Source organism: Camelus bactrianus, chromosome 11 (assembly GCF_048773025.1).
Source record: "Camelus bactrianus isolate YW-2024 breed Bactrian camel chromosome 11, ASM4877302v1, whole genome shotgun sequence".
Lineage (NCBI taxonomy): Eukaryota > Metazoa > Chordata > Mammalia > Artiodactyla > Camelidae > Camelus > Camelus bactrianus.
Genome location: NC_133549.1, coordinates 46,767,912 through 46,786,642, shown reverse-complemented (window position 1 = coordinate 46,786,642; position 18,731 = coordinate 46,767,912). Strand labels below are relative to the sequence as shown.

The 18,731-nt window shown below is 42.4% G+C and overlaps 1 protein-coding gene across 5 annotated transcripts in view; it reads right to left on the bottom strand.

The window, feature by feature from the left end:
- The window catches only part of MYOF (myoferlin), a 148,169-nt gene that overhangs the window by 45,415 nt on the left and 84,023 nt on the right, over nucleotides 1-18,731 (bottom strand). For all 5 annotated transcript variants that reach the window (XR_012510200.1, XM_074373942.1, XM_074373943.1 and 2 more), the window contains 10 exons: nucleotides 18,033-18,225; nucleotides 16,693-16,848; nucleotides 13,705-13,836; nucleotides 10,143-10,306; nucleotides 7,114-7,228; nucleotides 6,515-6,620; nucleotides 5,249-5,394; nucleotides 3,118-3,291; nucleotides 2,141-2,249; nucleotides 985-1,062 (listed from right to left, as the gene is read on the bottom strand). Coding sequence is in view for 4 of the 5 variants with exons in the window: in XM_074373942.1 (XP_074230043.1) it covers nucleotides 985-1,062; nucleotides 2,141-2,249; nucleotides 3,118-3,291; nucleotides 5,249-5,394; nucleotides 6,515-6,620; nucleotides 7,114-7,228; nucleotides 10,143-10,306; nucleotides 13,705-13,836; nucleotides 16,693-16,848; nucleotides 18,033-18,225 (1,373 nt within the window). In the remaining variant the exon portion in view is untranslated. The remainder of the gene's footprint in view (nucleotides 1-984; nucleotides 1,063-2,140; nucleotides 2,250-3,117; nucleotides 3,292-5,248; nucleotides 5,395-6,514; nucleotides 6,621-7,113; nucleotides 7,229-10,142; nucleotides 10,307-13,704; nucleotides 13,837-16,692; nucleotides 16,849-18,032; nucleotides 18,226-18,731) is intronic.

Below are 18,731 nucleotides of genomic sequence, written 5' to 3'. Positions count from 1 at the left end.
TCTTACATCTCAAATTGCAAGGAATGTGCTTAGAGTTTTATGCAACTTTAGTCATGAAGTTAAATTTGACTTTCAATGATTGAGTGCCCCCTGGTGGTGAATATTTGAATATTCAAAAATACCTTCAAAAACTTGGAGATACGTATTACAGAAATAAGCTTGAATCTGCTTTAACTTGTCAACAAAGGAAACCGTTCACAAATGTTGGTTAATGTTAGTGCTCGGGACACACCTCACAATTGATGTGATCTTGTCACAGCGTCAGGCAAATGCTCTTGGAGCTGTCTCCATGGAAGGCCCAGGAAGCTCTGCTGGCCTTCAGGTCTGCAGCAGATAGCTCCCCAAACAGCCCAGGTAGCCCAGAACTACTCATGGTCCCACCAGCAACAGCACAAACCTCCCAGCAGCAGGCGCCCACAACTGCCCTCCTAGAACCAGTCTAAAGGCAACAAGGCCGGCTGGAGTATCAGTGTGAGGGGTGATGAGGCCTCATAGTTTGACGGTGCTGGTAATCAGGGGAGCAGGCAGCAGAGGAGGGCGAGACGGACTCCAAACTGCCTCCGGTTTGCAGGGGAGTGGGTGACATTGTGATCTCTCTGTCAACTTAGGAGAGTGACCAAAAGTACAGAGAGGTCTTAACTTACCCATCAACCCAAGAGCCCAGAGCTTAAAACCAGAGCTACTGGTATAAAGAGAGCAGAAATTGCTTTTCATTTCGGTGTATTTATAACTTAATCAATCGATGATTATTAGTATGAATAGACCACATGTCGTCTCCAGCCCTCAGCCTCTGTGCTCGACATACTCAGTGACGATCCAGTGACTGAGCAATTCATGCAACTTCGTGCATATCAAACTAATCTCAGTATGCAAAGTAGTTGTTGTTGTTAGAAATAACTAAAAGGAACAACCTGATGAAAAGCAGAATCAAGCTAGCCCACTGCGTCATAACATGTGAGATGGAGATTTTTTTTTTTCCTTTACCTGAAAAGCTATCCTTGTCCAGAGCCATGAGGTTTCTGGCTTGATAGATATAGCAGCGCAGATGGTAAATGTAGACCCCTGAAAGGGACGGGATGGAGGTCACTTCCAAGAAACACAACACTGTAAACTGCTATTTTTCTATTTGGAGATAATGTATGTTTCACATGAGTGAGTCACCCAAATCTATTTCCCCACAGTAAAGAGCACACATCATGGTGATGATGTGTCTTCCCAAAGTAAATCTGCTTCCTGCAAAATGAAACTTTTAAAACAATTCTAAAGTAAGCTCAATGCAAGTGTGTCAATCAGGAGAACATACTCCTGGTCTAAACTACCTGGATTTAGGGTACTGCTTGTCATGGCTGACCTTTAAAATGACACTGGGTCTCCAGGAGTTATAGAAATTGGACTTTCTATACACCAGGTCAAGGAAGCAGTTAATCTGCTAAACATTTTTTGATATTTCAAAGACTTTTTACTCCTTATCTTTATTACATGAATGCATATACAACCCTCTCCATTACATTGCCACCCCTCCCCGTCCCATTAACACACGATTTGAGAGGCAATAGAGCATCGTGATTCACTACACAGGTTCTAGGAACCAGACTACCTGAGTTCAAATCTCTTTACTGCTTACAAGCTGTTAAGATCTTGGTTAAGTTCTTTAATCTTTCTGCACCTTGGTTTCCTCACCTGTAAAACTAAGAACAGTAACAGTACCTACCTTCTAGGGTCGTTAAAAGGCTTAAATGAGTTAGCATATATATAGTGCCTGGCACACGCAAAGACCTACATGAATATTTGCTATCATTATTACAGAGTAGGTCTGCCTCATCCCCAAATTCCTGAAGGTTATCATTAAAACCAACCTTACCTTTTCGTACTTTTTTTCCCAATTAAAACCATCTTTTGGGTGAGCTTAACAGAGGGAATGAGTACTAACCAAACCAATCGTGTTAAAATCAATGGTCTGACCACCCGCCACCCCAAATATATTTCTTAAAACTGTACTTTTAAAAATCATCTCCGTCAAGCAAAGAAAATTAAAGTCACATTTGCATAAAGTGATTTTTATCATATTTGGTGATTTGATGAGTTCTCTGGAGATGAAAGTTGTAGAAGTGAAATTCACTAACACATGGTTAATACTTACTGTCAAAATTACAGGAAACAATGGGAGTGTTTGCTCCAAACACAGTGGTGGCGCTGTGCTTCTGTTTTTCTACACTCTTTTCATCTCCATCCTCCGTAGTGTCTGCGCCCTAAAGAGGCAGAAAAACCAATGAACAATGACGGAAAAACAAAGAGGCAAGAACTGCAAACAAACGGAATGGTTGCTTTTAAAAGAGATTTTCTTCATTTAATCACTCCATTTTTAAAGGTGAATAAAGCCCAAGACAGAAAGTGACGTCCCCATGGTCACTTAGCTGGACAGAGACAGAGCAGGAGGTTGAAACCAGCCTTTCTGCCTCAAGGCCAGGTTTACCAAACCCTGCTCCTGAAAGAAAAAATGTGAGGATTATAAGGAAGGGAGGAGAAAGGGGAAGAACAGTGGGAGGAGGACAGAGAAGGGTCAGTGTGTAGAAATATAAAAATAGCTTGTGTTTGGAAATGATCCCCGACCGCCGCACTGTTCTAACCCCATCACCTCCGCTCTCTTACTCAACCTTGCCGCCTCTCTGCTTTTTTTCACTCTGCCTTTTTACTGTACTTCCATATGAATCGTTCTCTAATTGTGTAGCCATCCTTCTGTTCTCCTCCCCCTCACGTCTGTATATTTAACTTTCTTGGTTTGTTAAACAGTTGTAGTTTCCAAATATGAGCCCAAGAACCTGTACCTGGGATGTTAACAGATGTCACCTACAGCAAAGGTTTTGGAACAGATATATTTGGAAAATGCTAGATGAAACAGCATTAAACAGGTGTGTCTGCAGACAGACTTCTTAGAACCCTTCGTATGCTAAAGGTCTGTTCATTCTATGAGAATTATTGAGCTCCTAGGATGCGTGGCTTTTCCCAAATTACGTGTGGCCTTGCAGTACTGGACGGACCCCTACAGAGTCAATGGTGTCATATCCAACACTCCTATGTTCCCTATGCCAATATTCAGCTTGGCTACGTGTTACTTACAAGGGCGCCTTCAAGTTTAAAGATGGCAGCTGCACCGTGTGTTTCTGAAGGTGCCATTTTCCTCCTCCAGCGTCTGCGGCGAAAGGTATCTGAACTACGCTGTTTCCAGTGAAATTTCCAGCCAATTAAAGAGGCATATTCCCAGCCCTCCCTGTCTTCATATTCTTCCACGGCCTGAAACAGAAATGAAACATTTAATGATACTAATCATAATAACAACATGCCCTATATTGATAAAGCAGATTATCTGATCAATCAACAAATACGTACTGAAAATCTGCTCTGTTCCAGGCACTGTGCTAAGAGCCAGGGATACAACAGAGAACAAAACACACATGCCTCCTGCCCTTGAAGAGCTGAGGGACTGCAGGGATACAGAGAGATGAGCAGGCAATTCAAGTGAAACGAGATGTTGCCAAGACGGCGCCTGTACCACCAGGCGGGCACCTTATTCAGACTTGGCAGTGGGTGGGGGAGGAGGGTAAAGTAAACGGATTCTTTTCCAAACTGCTGTCTCTTCTCTCACTTCATTTGCTCATAAGACCATTGCTATTGCAATACAGTCTGGGAAACATTGTCATCTCCATTTTCTACATGAAAGGGAAAAAATACCACCCTCGCCAGGGTTTAAATGCCTTGTCTCAGCTAATAGCTTCTATGACTAATAGTCAGATGATAAATCAGGCTGTATTATTTCTGTAATAACGACTATTGAATGAGTATATTACTTTTTATCTGAAAACTGTTTATATATAAATGATCTCGGTTTTCAATGTTTTATTCAATTCATTCAAGAAATACGAGTGCCTACTATGTGACAGGGATTAGGTTAAGAGCGGAGGAAGCCGTGAAGAAAAAGACAGAGTCCTTGCCCTCATGTAGCTGACCACATTAGTGGTAGACATTTTATGTCGGTATCTTAAAAGTATGACTAGATTTAGTAGATGTAAAATAATATTGAATATTTATGATTTCAGGAATAAGAGCTCCATGTAGGTTATTATCATTGTAGGCACTGTTTTTTTTAACTGAATAAACAAAATCCAAGTCCAGCACAATCTTGTAATTGACCCTCTTGCAGTGTTACTAGTTGGCACTGAAATACTTCACGCAGCCAGGAGTGAGGCAGGTTAGGGACCATGATCAAAGTCTCAACAATACTTTTTGGTAGAACTGGACCACGTTTCCAGTCTTCTGACTGGTGACTTAGTGTTCTTTCCACTTCATGCTGGTGCTCTCACGTAAAAGGAGGGAGTCAAGTGCCTCGAGAAACTTCTGACCCCATCAGGATAGGGGTGATTGAAAAAATATTCTTTCATCATCTCATTTGTTCCACTTCATTACTGATTAGGAACAAGTTCCTGAGCTAGCGAGAAGGATGCAAAGATGACTATGGTTTCTATCTTCGGAACCACAGAAGAACTTAGAAGCTCACTGTCTAAAATAAAGTCACTTCCTCGCATCCACAATGAGTCAAGCACTTTGTGGAACAGAACGAGTTCCTATTTGGAATAGGTTTAGCCTGGGCAAATACTCTATCACGTACTAGACACGTGGCCTAGAGCAAATCTATTTAACCTCTGTGAGCCTTATCTGTAAAATGAGATAAAATGCAAATTTGTGGGTTGTAGATGATGCATATTCAGTACCTACCACGACAGAAGGCACACAAAACATGCCACTCATTGTTACTGTATTATTGTTCCACTTAATTTCTTATTATTCCATTTATGCCTGTAATACCCTAATTAGATACATGATTGCAGATGAGAAAGGAAATGAAGCCAGGAATTGAATCCTTAGGTGTCTTATTCCCAGTCCTGAGCTCTTGCCACTAACTACATTCTGCTACGAAAATAGTTTCTATTACCGCCTCTTGAGTGGGCCACATTATTTAGCCCACTTCAGAATCACCTGAAGACTTATTTGTTGAAACCCAGATTGCTGGGCTCCACCCCCAGAGTTCCTAAATCAGTAGGTCTGGGGTGGGTGTATGCTTTGAGAACCCTTGAGCAAAGCATCGGGCCCTTGATTGGCAAATGGTTGCTGTAGAAAGAGCCGGGTTAACCGCGGTTCTGTGTGGCCTGGAAGTCAGAGCCCCAGCCCAGCTGCCTCCCATCGCCCCTCTTACCCTTGCAGTACTTGAAGTGGTTTGTGTTAAGTCTTTCTTGCGTTTTCGGACCAGCCTTCGCCGTCTGTGAGTATGATACATTTTCTCCGCTGCGACCCAGGATTTGGGCTTATTATCAGGAGGAATGGTAATTCCATACTCCCAGCCTGGAATAGAGTTTGTGAATGGTTATCAAAAAGAGATGCATTTGCCAGGCTGCCAAATAAAGTTCCAGGAAACCCTCCATCACTCTTCGCCCTCCAACATTCTCTTCTGTTGTGACTGAATCAGCCAAACTGAATACAGTCCAAGTCCCCTGGATCCCTCTTTAAAAAGCTTCCTTTGTGGCCATGGGTTCTCTCCTTCATGTTTCTACTTCTAGTCATTCGTGGTAATTGAGTGCATCTAAGAATCAAGCACGATATAAGGGGCAGATGAGGACAGTGATGAAGAATATATAGTCAATAGCCTGGGTTCAAATCCCAGCACCACCACCTGCTGCTCGTTTATTATTTATAAAGTTTCTTGCAAGTTAATAAACCTGCTTATAGCTCGATTTTCCCAGCATAAAGGTAAAATAAACCCTCTTAAAAAGAATTAATCAAAATCATGCATGCAAAGCACTAGGACCATGATTAACATACAGTTTGTACTCAATGTTTATTATTATAAGGCCAGGTGTACACTGAGATCATCAAGGAATTTATAATCCAATCGAAATCTTTATCATTGCTAGTTCTTTCTGTGTCCTACTCCCTCTTATAAGAAATTAAAAAATCAAATTTTCTTTTTCAATAATTCTAAATGTTATAGCTCATTTAACTTCAGATTATTATTCATAGAAAAGAATAAACAATACCATCACCAGAAGCTGTGTCAGTAGTCTGCATTATTGCTGAACAGGATGACTTTTAAGGCATTTTGCAGTTCTTTCTGAGCTACGAGGCCCCTGAGTGGGATGTTTCCAGGGAGGGTCTGGTTTGGTTTTTAGAGAAAATCCAAACTCCAATTCCTTCCCAAATTCTCATCTGGGGTCCCCAGCATCTCAAAGCCCAGCCACCTGGTACCCTGTTACCTTGTATCTTTCACTCTTGGTGGCCCCCCACCCTGCACTTGTCCAAGCACTTGCTCGTCTTTCAGATTGTGCATCTGAATAGCCACAGGTAACAACACCATGCACCTGGCTGTCTTAGACCAAAAGGGGTGAGACTCCTCCCTCCCAAGGAAACTATTTAACCAAGGCCTTGCTGCAGAGCCCCCGGTCAGGTAACAGATCTAAAATGTTACCTCTCTCATCCACTGCACGATTAATGTCATAGACCCACGCGTCATCTTCCCATTCCCAACCTGGAGGGCATGTGAGCTCGCCAGGTGATGCTGCTTTATCACCGTTCTTAAAAAAACAAAAACAAAAACAAAAACAACAATGAAGGGCGTAACAACACAATTCTCTTTAGGTGAGGAAAAAAATTAAATATTTGTATATGAACAGAAGACTGTTATCAATGGTTATCTCTAGGGGGTGGGATATGGATCAGGGAGAAGAATTAGTTTTCATTTCCTTTTATGCTGTTTGAACATTCTAAAGACAGAAGCATTCGATGTTATGATTTTTAAAATAAGTTAAATAGTAAATAAATATTTATAGCAAAAAATTGCACAATTTACCAGACTTTCCCAAGTACATCATCTAGTTAAACAGACCCAGTCTCTTTTCTCTAGGAAATAATCACCAGTGCACTTTGGGGGTTTGAGTTATAAATGAGGGCTGTTCGGAACAGGGGATGGAGCAGAAGAGACAGGGAAGCCTGCCTTGGCGTTGGTGGACTCACAGATGCTTTCACAAAGCTCATGCATCAGGACTTATCCGGGGAGCGGGTGCTCACCGCGTCTGTGTAGGTGTCCTCTGCTGGCTTCCACTCGCCGCCAGGGTAGCGACTCTCGTTCTGATACACTTCATCCGTGAATTCCGTGTGACCCGCATCCGCTTCGGTCAGCAAGCTGTGGGCCAGGGGGCTCGTGTTACCGAAGGTGAACCGCTCACCGACTACCCCCGCTATTTCCAACAGCCGGGAAGCATCCGCACCCCGGGGGTGGCACCCGTTTCCCCCTCACCCTACCCCGTTGGGTTTTCCACTCCAAACTCCTCTTTGTACTAACAGCTTTTGACGTTCCTTTGAAGAGGGGCCGGAACAATGAGACCCAAATTACAGAGAACGTCTCAAACGAGCGGGGTTGCTCCTGCCGGGTAATTAGGGCGGGGACTGGGAAAGCAGCCTTGCCGGCGGCTTCTGGGGACCAGGCTTCCAGGTTTCTGCTTCAGTTCAGGGCTGTTCGGCTTTTTCTCAGCAAGACTATTGGCTAACAGTTCAAAAGAACAGAGAGTCGTCTTCCTTCATTCTCCCTATTTTTAAAAACGGAGTGGACACAGTCTCCTGGGTCAAGTGGGGAAACTTTTACTCACGGCTTCCTTGGTCTACGTAACATTAACTGAAGGGAGGAGTTTAGATTTTCTGGATGGTTCCTAGTCCAACAGCCAAACCAGGTCATTTAAGCCTCCAGTGTCCATTTGGGCACTTGAGAAATCCATACTGACTCCCTGACATGCCAGTTTTCCTCTTGGATTTGGAACTATTTTCACAACCCAGAGAGGAAAGTACAGAGGGTCCAACTTTGACTTAAGTCTTCTGCCAGGAATGCACTCAAGAGAGGTTTCTTTCGCCTTTACTGGCTCTACATCTTTTCCCTGCTGTACCCTCCCCTAAGAAGCAAGCCCTGGAAACAAGTCAGAAAACAAAAAGTTCCAACCATTTGTATAAAGTGGGCTTGCCCATCACTTCTCTGGGCCCCAGAGGAGAAGAGAACTGGCTGCCACCTCTTGGGTCCCATCCAGCTCTGACCTTCTGCTTTTCCAACCCCAATTCCTCTCACCTTTCCCGGGGCTCACTAACCTACCCTCCTTCCTTCTTTCCAATTCAAATCCCATGCCCCTCCTCCTCACCGGCAATCCCAACTCCACCCAGAACAAGCTGTCCTGGATTAAAAGCAATCACGTGCAAACACTTGGTCTTAACAGACCAGATCCAGCATACTCATTTCCCTCCTTCCTTAATGCCTGTGTGGTTATAGGAAACAAATGTGGAGAGAGCAAATTCTAGTTTGAGGTCTTTTTTTTTTTTAACTAAATTAAATTTTTTTGTTGGGGGAGGGGGAGGTCATTAGGTCATAGAGAACAGACTTAACGCTTACCAGGGGGTAAAGGAGGTGGGAAGGGATAAACTGAGTTCAAAATTTGCACCTCTTAGGGAGTGATGGAAATATGTATCTTGATTGTGGTGGTGGTTTTATAGGTGTACATATCTATCAAAATTCATCAAATTGTATATCTGAAATATACGTAGTTTACGGTACAGAAATTATACCACAATAAAGTTTAAAAAAATTAAAATTGGAGACAATATCTTAATTATCTTTGATTTTTATCGTGGTGCCCAATAAACTGTCAACAAACTTTTTTTTGAATGTTAAAAAAAATAAGGTCTACTTATTTATTGTTAGGTATTTGTTTTTGTTTTTTTAATTGAGGTACTGGGGATGGAACTCAGGACCTCAAAAAAAATCACATCTACTTATTTATTATTAGTTTTTTTTTTTTAATGGAAGTACTTAGGATTGAATCCAGAGCTAAACATGCACTCTACCACTTGAGTTATACCCTACCCTAGCTTGAGGTCTTAAAATTCAACTTTACAGGCTTGTTTCTTCCAAACGCAAGTACACTGTCATGAGGTGGAGAGAGGAGGGCTTTCTGGTTCCAATGCTGTTGGCAACACTTAGAAAACCAGGCTTTGACTTCCCCCAGACCCCCAACATGCTTGCCCCATGGACTCTTCCTTTTTTGCTTTCTTTTTAACAATTGCTTTTGACATGTAATTCACATACCATCCAATTCATCCATTTAAAGTGTACCCTCTACTGTTTCCTGCAGACTTTCCAGCGTAAGAGTTGAGAGGTGGTCTTGGTGCCCAGGCTAGACCTGGATTCTAGCCCTGGCTATACCACTCACTCACAATCTGTGTGCCTTTGGACAAGTGACTTAATCCCTTTAGGTCTCAGTTTCCTCATCTGTAAAGTGGAGATAATACTGTTTTTTGTTGGGAGATAATTCTTTGTGAGTTGCTTGCATTTCTAAACACAAGCCCTACAGCTTTTGTTACAGACTATCTTTTCAAGGATGTTTATATGGGACAACTTTGGGAGGCATAGCGTCTCTCTCCAGAGCAAAGGGTCAGCATGCTTATTACCCATTATAAAGGATTCAGGTGCCCTAAGCTCAGGGTTCCTCTCCTATCAAACAATCCACTTCACAGGCAAGTGTTACCAGGCCCTCTTTTTGTCACCCTGTGGGAATTGGGGCCCAGAGGATGAGAGCAAATGTTGATACTCTGGTACTGCTATTTGCTGTGGGTAACAAAGCATACTCTGGTACTGCTATTTGCTGTGGGTAACAAAGCCCTTTGTCTCTGACTCGAGTCTTGTATCTCCTGCCAGCATCCATGAGACTGTGGCAGGTGCCCCTGCTAGCTTCTAAGTAGGATAAAAATCTCAGACTCTTCATGATTTTTGACACTTCTATCTTGTAGGACTGTAATCCAGATCTAATAAGATGATACTGGTGCTTAGCACCCTACTTGACACATTCACATAGTACATATTCTCAATAATATTAGTATCAGGTTTTTTTTATGATTGTCTTATTATGGGACATTGATGACATCTTTCAATTTTTATGAATTTCTATAGACTCTACTCAGCGGGTGTTACGTAAATATGAAGAATGATAGTGGAGAAGATTCATTTAGCAATTTCTAGGGAAAGGCTTCATGATTATCCTTTTTTTCACAGAAAAACTTACCTCCTTTCAGGATCAACCATCCAGTCTCCTTCCCATTCCCAGCCTTTTGGAGGCAAAAAGAATTCCCTCTTGAGTTTGATTTTCCCTGTGACGTCAGAAAATTTATGACGACCGACTAATCCAGAAGTGCCCCATTTTCCAAACATAAGAGCTTGATTTTCATACTATTAAAAAGAAATTGGAGAAACATCATCAGGGAGGAAGAAATAAAGCCAACATGTAAATTTTCAGGTCCATCTAGGACTTAGGCTGAACAATGAGAAAAAGTGAAAAAATTTTATACTCAGGAGGTATGAACCTAAGTTGGGCTGTTACTAATTATGCCACTTTGGATAAATCATCCATCTTTCTAAGACTCGGTGTTCCCATCTGTAAACTGAGGATAATGCTACCTTTCATAAGAGAGTTGCTCTGGAGGTCAAATTGTTGTGGAAAAATGTGTTACAGCTCGGTGTTATAGCTCAGTTGTGACAGCAACCTGGATCTGGGCGACAGACCAAACAGCACTCAAAGAGTTGGAGAACTCAGGTTTATCATGCCAGTGGACCCACAGGAGTTAACACTTCAAACTCTGGATCCCGTCTGTAGGTTTACACAGGCCTTTTATAGGCTGTCAGTTTTACACTTTGCAACATCATATGCAAATAAAGTACAACAAATTGACCAACCAGGAACAAGCTTTGTAGAAATAGCCCAATCAGGAGTGAGCTCCATGCAAATGAAGTACTACAAATGGACCAATCAGAAGTTAGGGAAGTGGACCAATCAGAAGTGAGAGTAATAACCAATCAGGAGTGAGAGTAGTAACCAATTAGGAGTGAAGGAAAGTGAGCTCAGGGAACCAATAGAATTCTAGGTATAAGTTAGCCGCTTTGGAGGCAAAAAGTGACATAAAGCCTCTGGGCCAGGGAACTGGACGCTAGTGGGAGGAGAGCAGTGGCCCTGCATAGGGGTCCTGCCAGTCTTTTTATGGGGCTTCCCGCCTCAAACATACAAATGGTTGTGGAAGTGCTTTTGTAAACTGGTACGTCGTGCTAGTTGTTTCTACCATTATTCTGAATGGCTCCAAATCGTTCTCTGAAACTAACCTTTTAGATACCTGTAAAAAGTCTTCCATTTATGGATGTGCAGTCTTGTAAAAGTTTATCTGTAAGTCTACTGCCTACAGCTTGGGGTACATTTCCCACGCAGTCCACAAAGACCCCATCTGAAACACGGAAATCCTTGAGCACCCAGCCTTTGTGTGCCCTTAAAGTTCTGAGCCTTCATCCCCTCTGGAGTGTGGCGGGTAGACCAAGACCTTTCTGGAAGCAGGTTTCATGGCAACCACAGACTCTGGTTTACAGAGTCTTTCTTTCTGAGTTAGAATGTATAAATCTACAGTGGTCTGCTTGTCACTGTTTCAACCGTTGAAACAGTTCAGATCTGCCAGTGGTAAGAGTCCCTGTTTGTGTCCAAGCTGAAATCTCCATTTGTCTGTTGATGAGCCCACTGAGAAGATGATTTGCATAAGCAGCATGGAAGTTTTTGCCTGGAGGAGGAGGGAAGAAGTTTGAGTAGGGGTCTGATGGGGAAACTGGATTCAAGCAGACTGGATAGTGCCTGTCTCAGATGCTGCTCTGAGCTTTGGGCAACAGCTACAGGAGCTGTTATCAGAAAGGGCTGTGAGACTTGGGGGCATGTGAATGGCTACTTTGGTTTCCAAGTGACAAGGACACAGAGTGGAGGAGCAATTCAGGCCTATTCTTCCTGCTTGGAAGCCAGCAGGGCTGGAGTCCAATTCAGGTAAGGACCCTGGCATGGACAAGAGGGCATCAGCTGCAGTGGAGCTAGTGCCTCACGTGGCTTTGAGGCCAAGGCTTTTAACCAGCAGCTGTGGGGCAGGACCATTAGCACAAGTGAGGCAGCACAGACTTCCAGAAACTGGGGGGGTGGGGGGAGTGGGGGGGGTGGGCAGGGAGAGGGGCGGAAATTCTGCTAGAACTGAGGTCTGGTATCAGCACAGGAAGGCAAGAACCAGTGAAATTTCTATTATTGTTGTTCATGTGCCCCTCCTGGTACTCACAGGCTGTTAGAATTTGGAGGAACTTAGAGTCATGCAAAACAACTGAAATGGGTGGATCATCTTGTTACATGAGTTGAAACTCAAGTTCATTCACTGTAGGGAAGGATCTGGAAATAAGAAACAATGGAAGGGAGCCCTGCACTGGTGGATCCTTGCTCAGTGCTAGTTTCTCTGGGGTTAGGCCCAGCCACAGAGCTGGAGGGCAGGGGGATGCAAAGAAATCCCACAGGCATGCAGGAGCAAGTCTCTCCCACATGTGCTCTGATGCCCCTTCTCCCCACTGCCCTGATGACCGGACATCTACATCCACCAGCACACCTTCTATCTCCAATTGCACTTTCAAGCCTGCATTCTAACAATGTTGTATGTGCCTCCCATAGGTTTCACTGTTTTTCAAAGTGGTCCACGATGCCCTGTAGCCACTCACATTGGAATCACAGCAGGTGCCAATCTCTAACTCAGCTACAGAATCAGAAATCCTCTGGGTGGGATTCTGTTTAGCAAGACACCTAGTTTTACAATCATTGCAATAGATTATGAGATACTTGAGGACAGGGTGTAGCTTCTTCATCATCTTCAGCACCTGCCCCTGTGCCTGGCGTAAAGCCAACACTGCCTGAAAGCTTGGATGGATGGATGGATGGATGGATGAATTCTGCCACCATGTATTTATTTATTTAGTATTTATTTATAGGAACCTACTATGTGCTGGGTACTATTAGATAAATAAAAAGCAAAACTAAAAGATGACCATGGGTTTTCTCACCCAGCAAGCAGATCAGAACCACAATCCTGAACCAGTGGTCAGGCTAGTGGTGGGCAGCAGGAGCACATTCACCATCTGGCTAGAATGAAGACAGTCTTCTCCCCAATTATTTGAGCACAAAAGCCCATCTATAGAAAGATAGAATTCATCTGAAAATGGTCAGAAGAGAGCCACTGAATACATCTAATAAATTTACATAAATAAGCACTTCGAGTTAAACACAGAGTATATGGTTAAAAAAATCAAATGACTTTGCTTTTAGCTGTAAAAGCTTATGAAAATTATTTTCATTGGTTTAACTCTAATGAAACTTTTAACTATGTGGATTTTTAATTTTAGTGAAGGATTTACAAATTATCTCTCTTATTTCTGAAGTACTCAGGCGGCATTTTCCTTGTCCTTGGACAAACGCCTCTGAGGCTTCCCCTAACCGAGGAATGAGTCTTCTGTGGTTTAAGACACCCAACCCCAAGCAGGCTTCTCAAGATCTGCAACTCTCAAGAGCCTTCACTCCTGGGTTGCTTGTGTGTGAGTCACTCTGCTGTGTCCCAAGGTAGATAGTAAGTCCTCCAATCCATCTTTCCCTCTCCCCTTAGTTAAGGACCCTTGGATGGGATTTGAGGTAGTGATTATGGCAGTGGTTGGTTTGACATCTGAATGTTTTCCCTTAGGATGAAAAATAGAAGTACTCCCCAACAAAGAGGAAAAGACAGTGATGTCATTAAACGTACCATCTCAGCAAAGACGGTGAATGTTCCTTCTGCGAAGCTATTGAACTTCTTCTCAACAGCGCTCAAGCCCAGCCAGACGTTCACACGCAGCTCCACAGGCACCTTCGGGCCATTGCTTTTTTCCTGTGGATACTGTGAGATACACAACAACATGACACGTTATGCTGGGCACAGCACGGCTGTGACTTTAAGCTCAAGCCAAAAGCAGACTGAACATCTAATCATTGCTTTCAGCAGTCAAATTACGCTCACATAGTTAAAAATATTTCCAAATGCCCCTTCCGCAAAGTTTAAAGTAACAACTAAATCAGGAACCCCTGGGTGTCCCTGAGACCTTTTCATGAGTCAAAACTATTTTCCTAATAATACTAAGGTGTTACTTGCCTTTTCCACTGTACTGACATTTGCACTGACGGTGCAAAAGCAACAGCGGATAAAACGCCAAGCACTGCAGCGGGAATCAAGGCAGTCGCCAAACTGCACGGGTGGTAACAGTTTTCTTCATCGCTCTCAGTGAAGAAAACAAAATGCCAGTTTTTACTTATGAATTCCCTTGACAAAGCAGTAAAAATGACTAATCCAATTAAATCATGACCCTTGAGTACATATCTTTTTAATTTTGTGTGATGAAATCCTGCTGCATATTAGTGTATGTCTCGAGAAAAAACTCTTATGCAATTGAGCTGTGGACTGATCCAGCCTTTTTATTTTAAATCAAATATCTTTTCTACCTGAATCAGCAATTTGCTGACAAATACGGTTATTCATACTGGGATATGGGGCAGACATTTTCTTGAACATAAAAATACAGCGAGCTTATCATTTCAAGGACAAGAACTGACTGTATTTTATTGCCAATGATAAACTTCAAGGTTTCAAGTTAAAATGAGAATTTTGGAAAATTTGTTTTTCTTGGTGGGTAAGCTTGATAGCTTCCCAGTCCATAAAGACTTTTCTTACAAGTGATATTAATGAATGTGATTTTTTTCTATTGTATGATGAAATGTGTCAACGTTAGGAAGATTTATATAACTCAGCAAACGAATATTTTCCAAATGATGAGTGCTTAATGGTACAAAAATCATGCCTGGATAAAAGAGGCATTCAAAGTACAAGACAAACTAACGGATTTTGATGTAGCACAGAATGAAAAGTTCGCTGATATGGTTTCAGATTCCACGTTGCAATTAACCTTTTAAAAGCTACCACTTGAGTTTGGTGTTGTATCAAAGATGAATATCTACAATTATCTGAAAATGTTATTAAAATACTCCCTTATCCAAACACGTATCTATGTGAGGCCAGATTCTCTTCATATACTTCACCCAAGCAACTTACTCCATCAGACTAAATGCAGCAACAGTTATGAGAATCTGGTTATATTTCTGTGAAGCCAGGTTTGCAAAAATTGTAAAACAGTATCATTCTGGCGGGGGGTGGGGAGGGTATAGCTCAAGTGGTAGAGCGCATGCTTAGCATGCATGAGGTCGTGGGTTCAATCCCCATTACCTTCTCTAAGAATAAATAAATACTAAATAAACCCAATTACCTCCCCTCACCAAAAAATAAATGAATAAACTTTATTAAAAAAAAAAAAAGTTCCAAAATGAGCCAGGATCCCTCCTCCTTTCTTCCAAATGAAATTGAAAGAACAGAGAAAAAACAAAATTAAAAAAAAAAAAGTATCATTCTCCTCTCTGATTTTTAAAAGAAAATACAGTTATATTTTATAAAATTATATAGTTTATGGTCATCTATAATGGGTTTATTATTGTTATTTTAAAGTAAATTAACGAATATATTTTCATGTTTCAGTTATAAGTTCTATTACAGTAAATATTGATAGATGTAACCCATGTACACAAACGCTCTCTGAGGTCTTCAGTGATTTTTTTGAGAGTATAAAGGGGTCCCAAGACCAATAAAAAAAGCCCACTGAATTAAACAGCTTCCTAAACTGGATAATGAGGATTAACAAAATCAGTCAATACATACAACATTCTCTTAAAAGCATTTTGCTGTTTATCCACTGATTTTTATAACCCTAACACAGAGAATACCGCTTTGCCTCCTCTCCCACCCCCTGTGAAGTTTTATTTATTACTCAGTTTGCTTCCACGCGTTGCTGAGGTCAATTATAATTGTGGTTCTATCTTAAGTAAAATTTATTCCACCAAGAGACACTTGAAAGAAGATAATCACTCTGGTTCTATTTTCACCCTCTTAACTAAAGAGCAACGAGTGCATTTATTAAAAGTTAGCAGATAGCTCCTTGTTTTAAGAGGACACTCTCCCCTGACGGCTTTTTTTCGTCTTGATTTTTATTCCTCTCCCTGAAATTCCAAGGAACTCAGTTGGAGTCTGCCAGGGAGAGGGTTGTCAAACTTGCCTCTGGCAACGGTTCAGATCTGTTTCCATCCCCAGGCCCTTCTCTGGTTCTCCTTAATCACTCAAGAGAAGTTCTTAATCCAGGGTCCTGCGAAGGATTTATGAGATGTGCATTCTTTTGGAAGAGAGGGCCAGGAGCTTTCACCAGGCCCTTAAAGGAGTCCGTGACTCTAAAAATGTTTAGAACCCCTGCCCTAAAGTAGTAATTCTCAAAATTTTGCAATTTGAGGACCCACTTGGTTAGGGCATAGATTCCATGGACTATGTATATTACCTTCTCTTTTTCTCTATTTCCCAAATGCTCACTAGAAGGAAAGGGAGGAGAGGCATTGCTTGGCAAGAGACAAGTAGGTGGAAAATTCATGCCAGAAAGCAAAGCATTCACAATGCCGTATTAATAGTAGTGTCACAGAGACCTCTATGAAGTGTTCTGATGGAATGCCAGCAGATCTCAGACCACGCTAGGAATTACCACCCTAGAGGAAGGGCCATAATGGGCTGAAATCGATCACGATTGCCCTGACTGTTCAATGACCAGTAAATTGTAAAGCAGCCCTTCTTGGGAAATGGGTTTTGCATTACGCTTTGATGAAGCCATACCTTCAAAAAGATGGTCTGGGTTTTCCCACAGTATTTCCCAGATGCATTCTCGCCACTGGTGGAGTATAAAACCTGATGGGCGGGAATGCGTGCGTAGGCCAGTCTTTTCTCTCCCCGGATCATCCAGATGATGATGTCAGGCATGCTGTTCTGAGGCTGGTGATGTGGGTGATGGAAAAGGAAGCAAAGCCAGAGTTAGTCTGTATGCAGAGACACCAAAGACCCTGCCCGCTGGACCCTCGGGGCTTCACTTAGCAAAGAAACACTGTGGTTAGGGCTCTGCCCAAACTCCTGACACATCTTCTAGGACCACAGCCTGCAGGGCTGGCAGGCAGCCTGTGACAGGCCAAAGGGAATAGAGGGAAGCAGAAGGGGAGCTTCACCTGCCAAAAGCCCTACCTACACAGCTCTGAGAGGGATTTGGGGAAATACCTCCTTTTATCTTGCCCATCATTTAAAGAAAGCCATCCACAGCAGTCAAGGGGTTACTGGTTTCATATATTTCATAGGACGCAGACAGAGCATCTCTATCTCACAATCTGATATTTTCCAAATATGAAATATTTAGTTTTTTTAAACCTTTTTTCTGATTATAAACGCGATATAAGTTCACTATAGAAAATGTTAAAAATACCAAAGCATAGAAAGTAGAAAATAAAAATTACCTGTAATCACATATGTATTTTTCAAATGTATTTCTCCCACAAACATATGACTACCACCCTCCCCCTCCTGACTTCTAAAGGTCAGGGGCAGGGTCTTCTACTCCCTTATTCTCTAATCCACAGAGCTTAATGGCACCCAGCATTTATCCAGCACTCAGTGTGTGCCCCGTACTGTGCTAACTCCTTTACCCTCTCTGTCTTCTTTAATCTTCACAAAACAATGCTGGGCAGTGAGTACTACTTTTATCTCCATTTTATATATGGGGAAACTGAGGCTTTAAGAGGTTGAACACCTATACGTGGTAGATCCAGGATCCAAAGTCAGGTCTTCTCAACCTCAACCGAAGTCAGCATTTTAATCCTTTATACTACACAGATCTGCTACACTATCACTCTTCTTAAAATATTCTCCAATTGTACCACGATGATGGTAATGATTTGTTCACTTTAGAGACCTTTTCAGGATGACCAACTCAAAATTCTTCTGCCCTCACCTCAGTGATGTTCACCCATTAGAATCGTAGCCCAGTAGCTCCTTGATTTCTTCATCTGTCAGATCTGCTCAATATCCAGGATAATGTACTAGATTTTCCCACCACCATCTCTATCCCTGATGCCATTTCCCAGCATCCCTCTTCCATACTGGGTGACATTCATGTAGTTTAAAAGCCCTACCTCTTCAGTCAGTTGCATTAATTTATCAAGCCAGTCTTCAATTTCTGCCAATGTGGGCTTCACCTCTGTGGCCTCAGACCTCATCCTCACAGCTGCCTCGTGTATCTGGGAGAGAGACCTGGATCGCAACTTTTGAATCTGAGTATCAAGAACTGTGACGTTAGCTTTGCCTTCCGTGAGAGGTAACGTGTACCTTTAAAAAAAAGAGAAAGAAAGAAACAGAATTTGCACAATAGCTTTTTAGGCTTCAGAACAGTCAAATTCATTTATGGTTGGTTTCGATCTTGCAAATCACACCAATTTCCTAATAGACTTCAAAAATGTGACCAGGTTTAAGCTAAAGTTGAGTGTATCTGGCTTTGGCAAAACATGCCTGCCAGACAGACTCTCCTAACTCTCTTGGGGAATGCAGAGGGATGAAAATTCCCAAGCAATTCCTTGGGTTTGACCCGAAGCCCATGGAGTCACTGGAAAGAAGACAGAAACAGTGGCAGCAGTTGGGAGGAACTGGCCTTCCCTTCTTCTGCTTCCTATGATCATTGTACAGACTCACAAAATGAAGGAGAAGGAAGGGACATCAGAGATCATTTAGCCAAAGGATTCTTAACTTGGGCACAACCCTAGGCAGTCTGTGGGAGGGCCTCAAGAGATCTGTGAATCCCTGGAACTGACAAAGAAAAGTGTATGTCTGTGTTGACA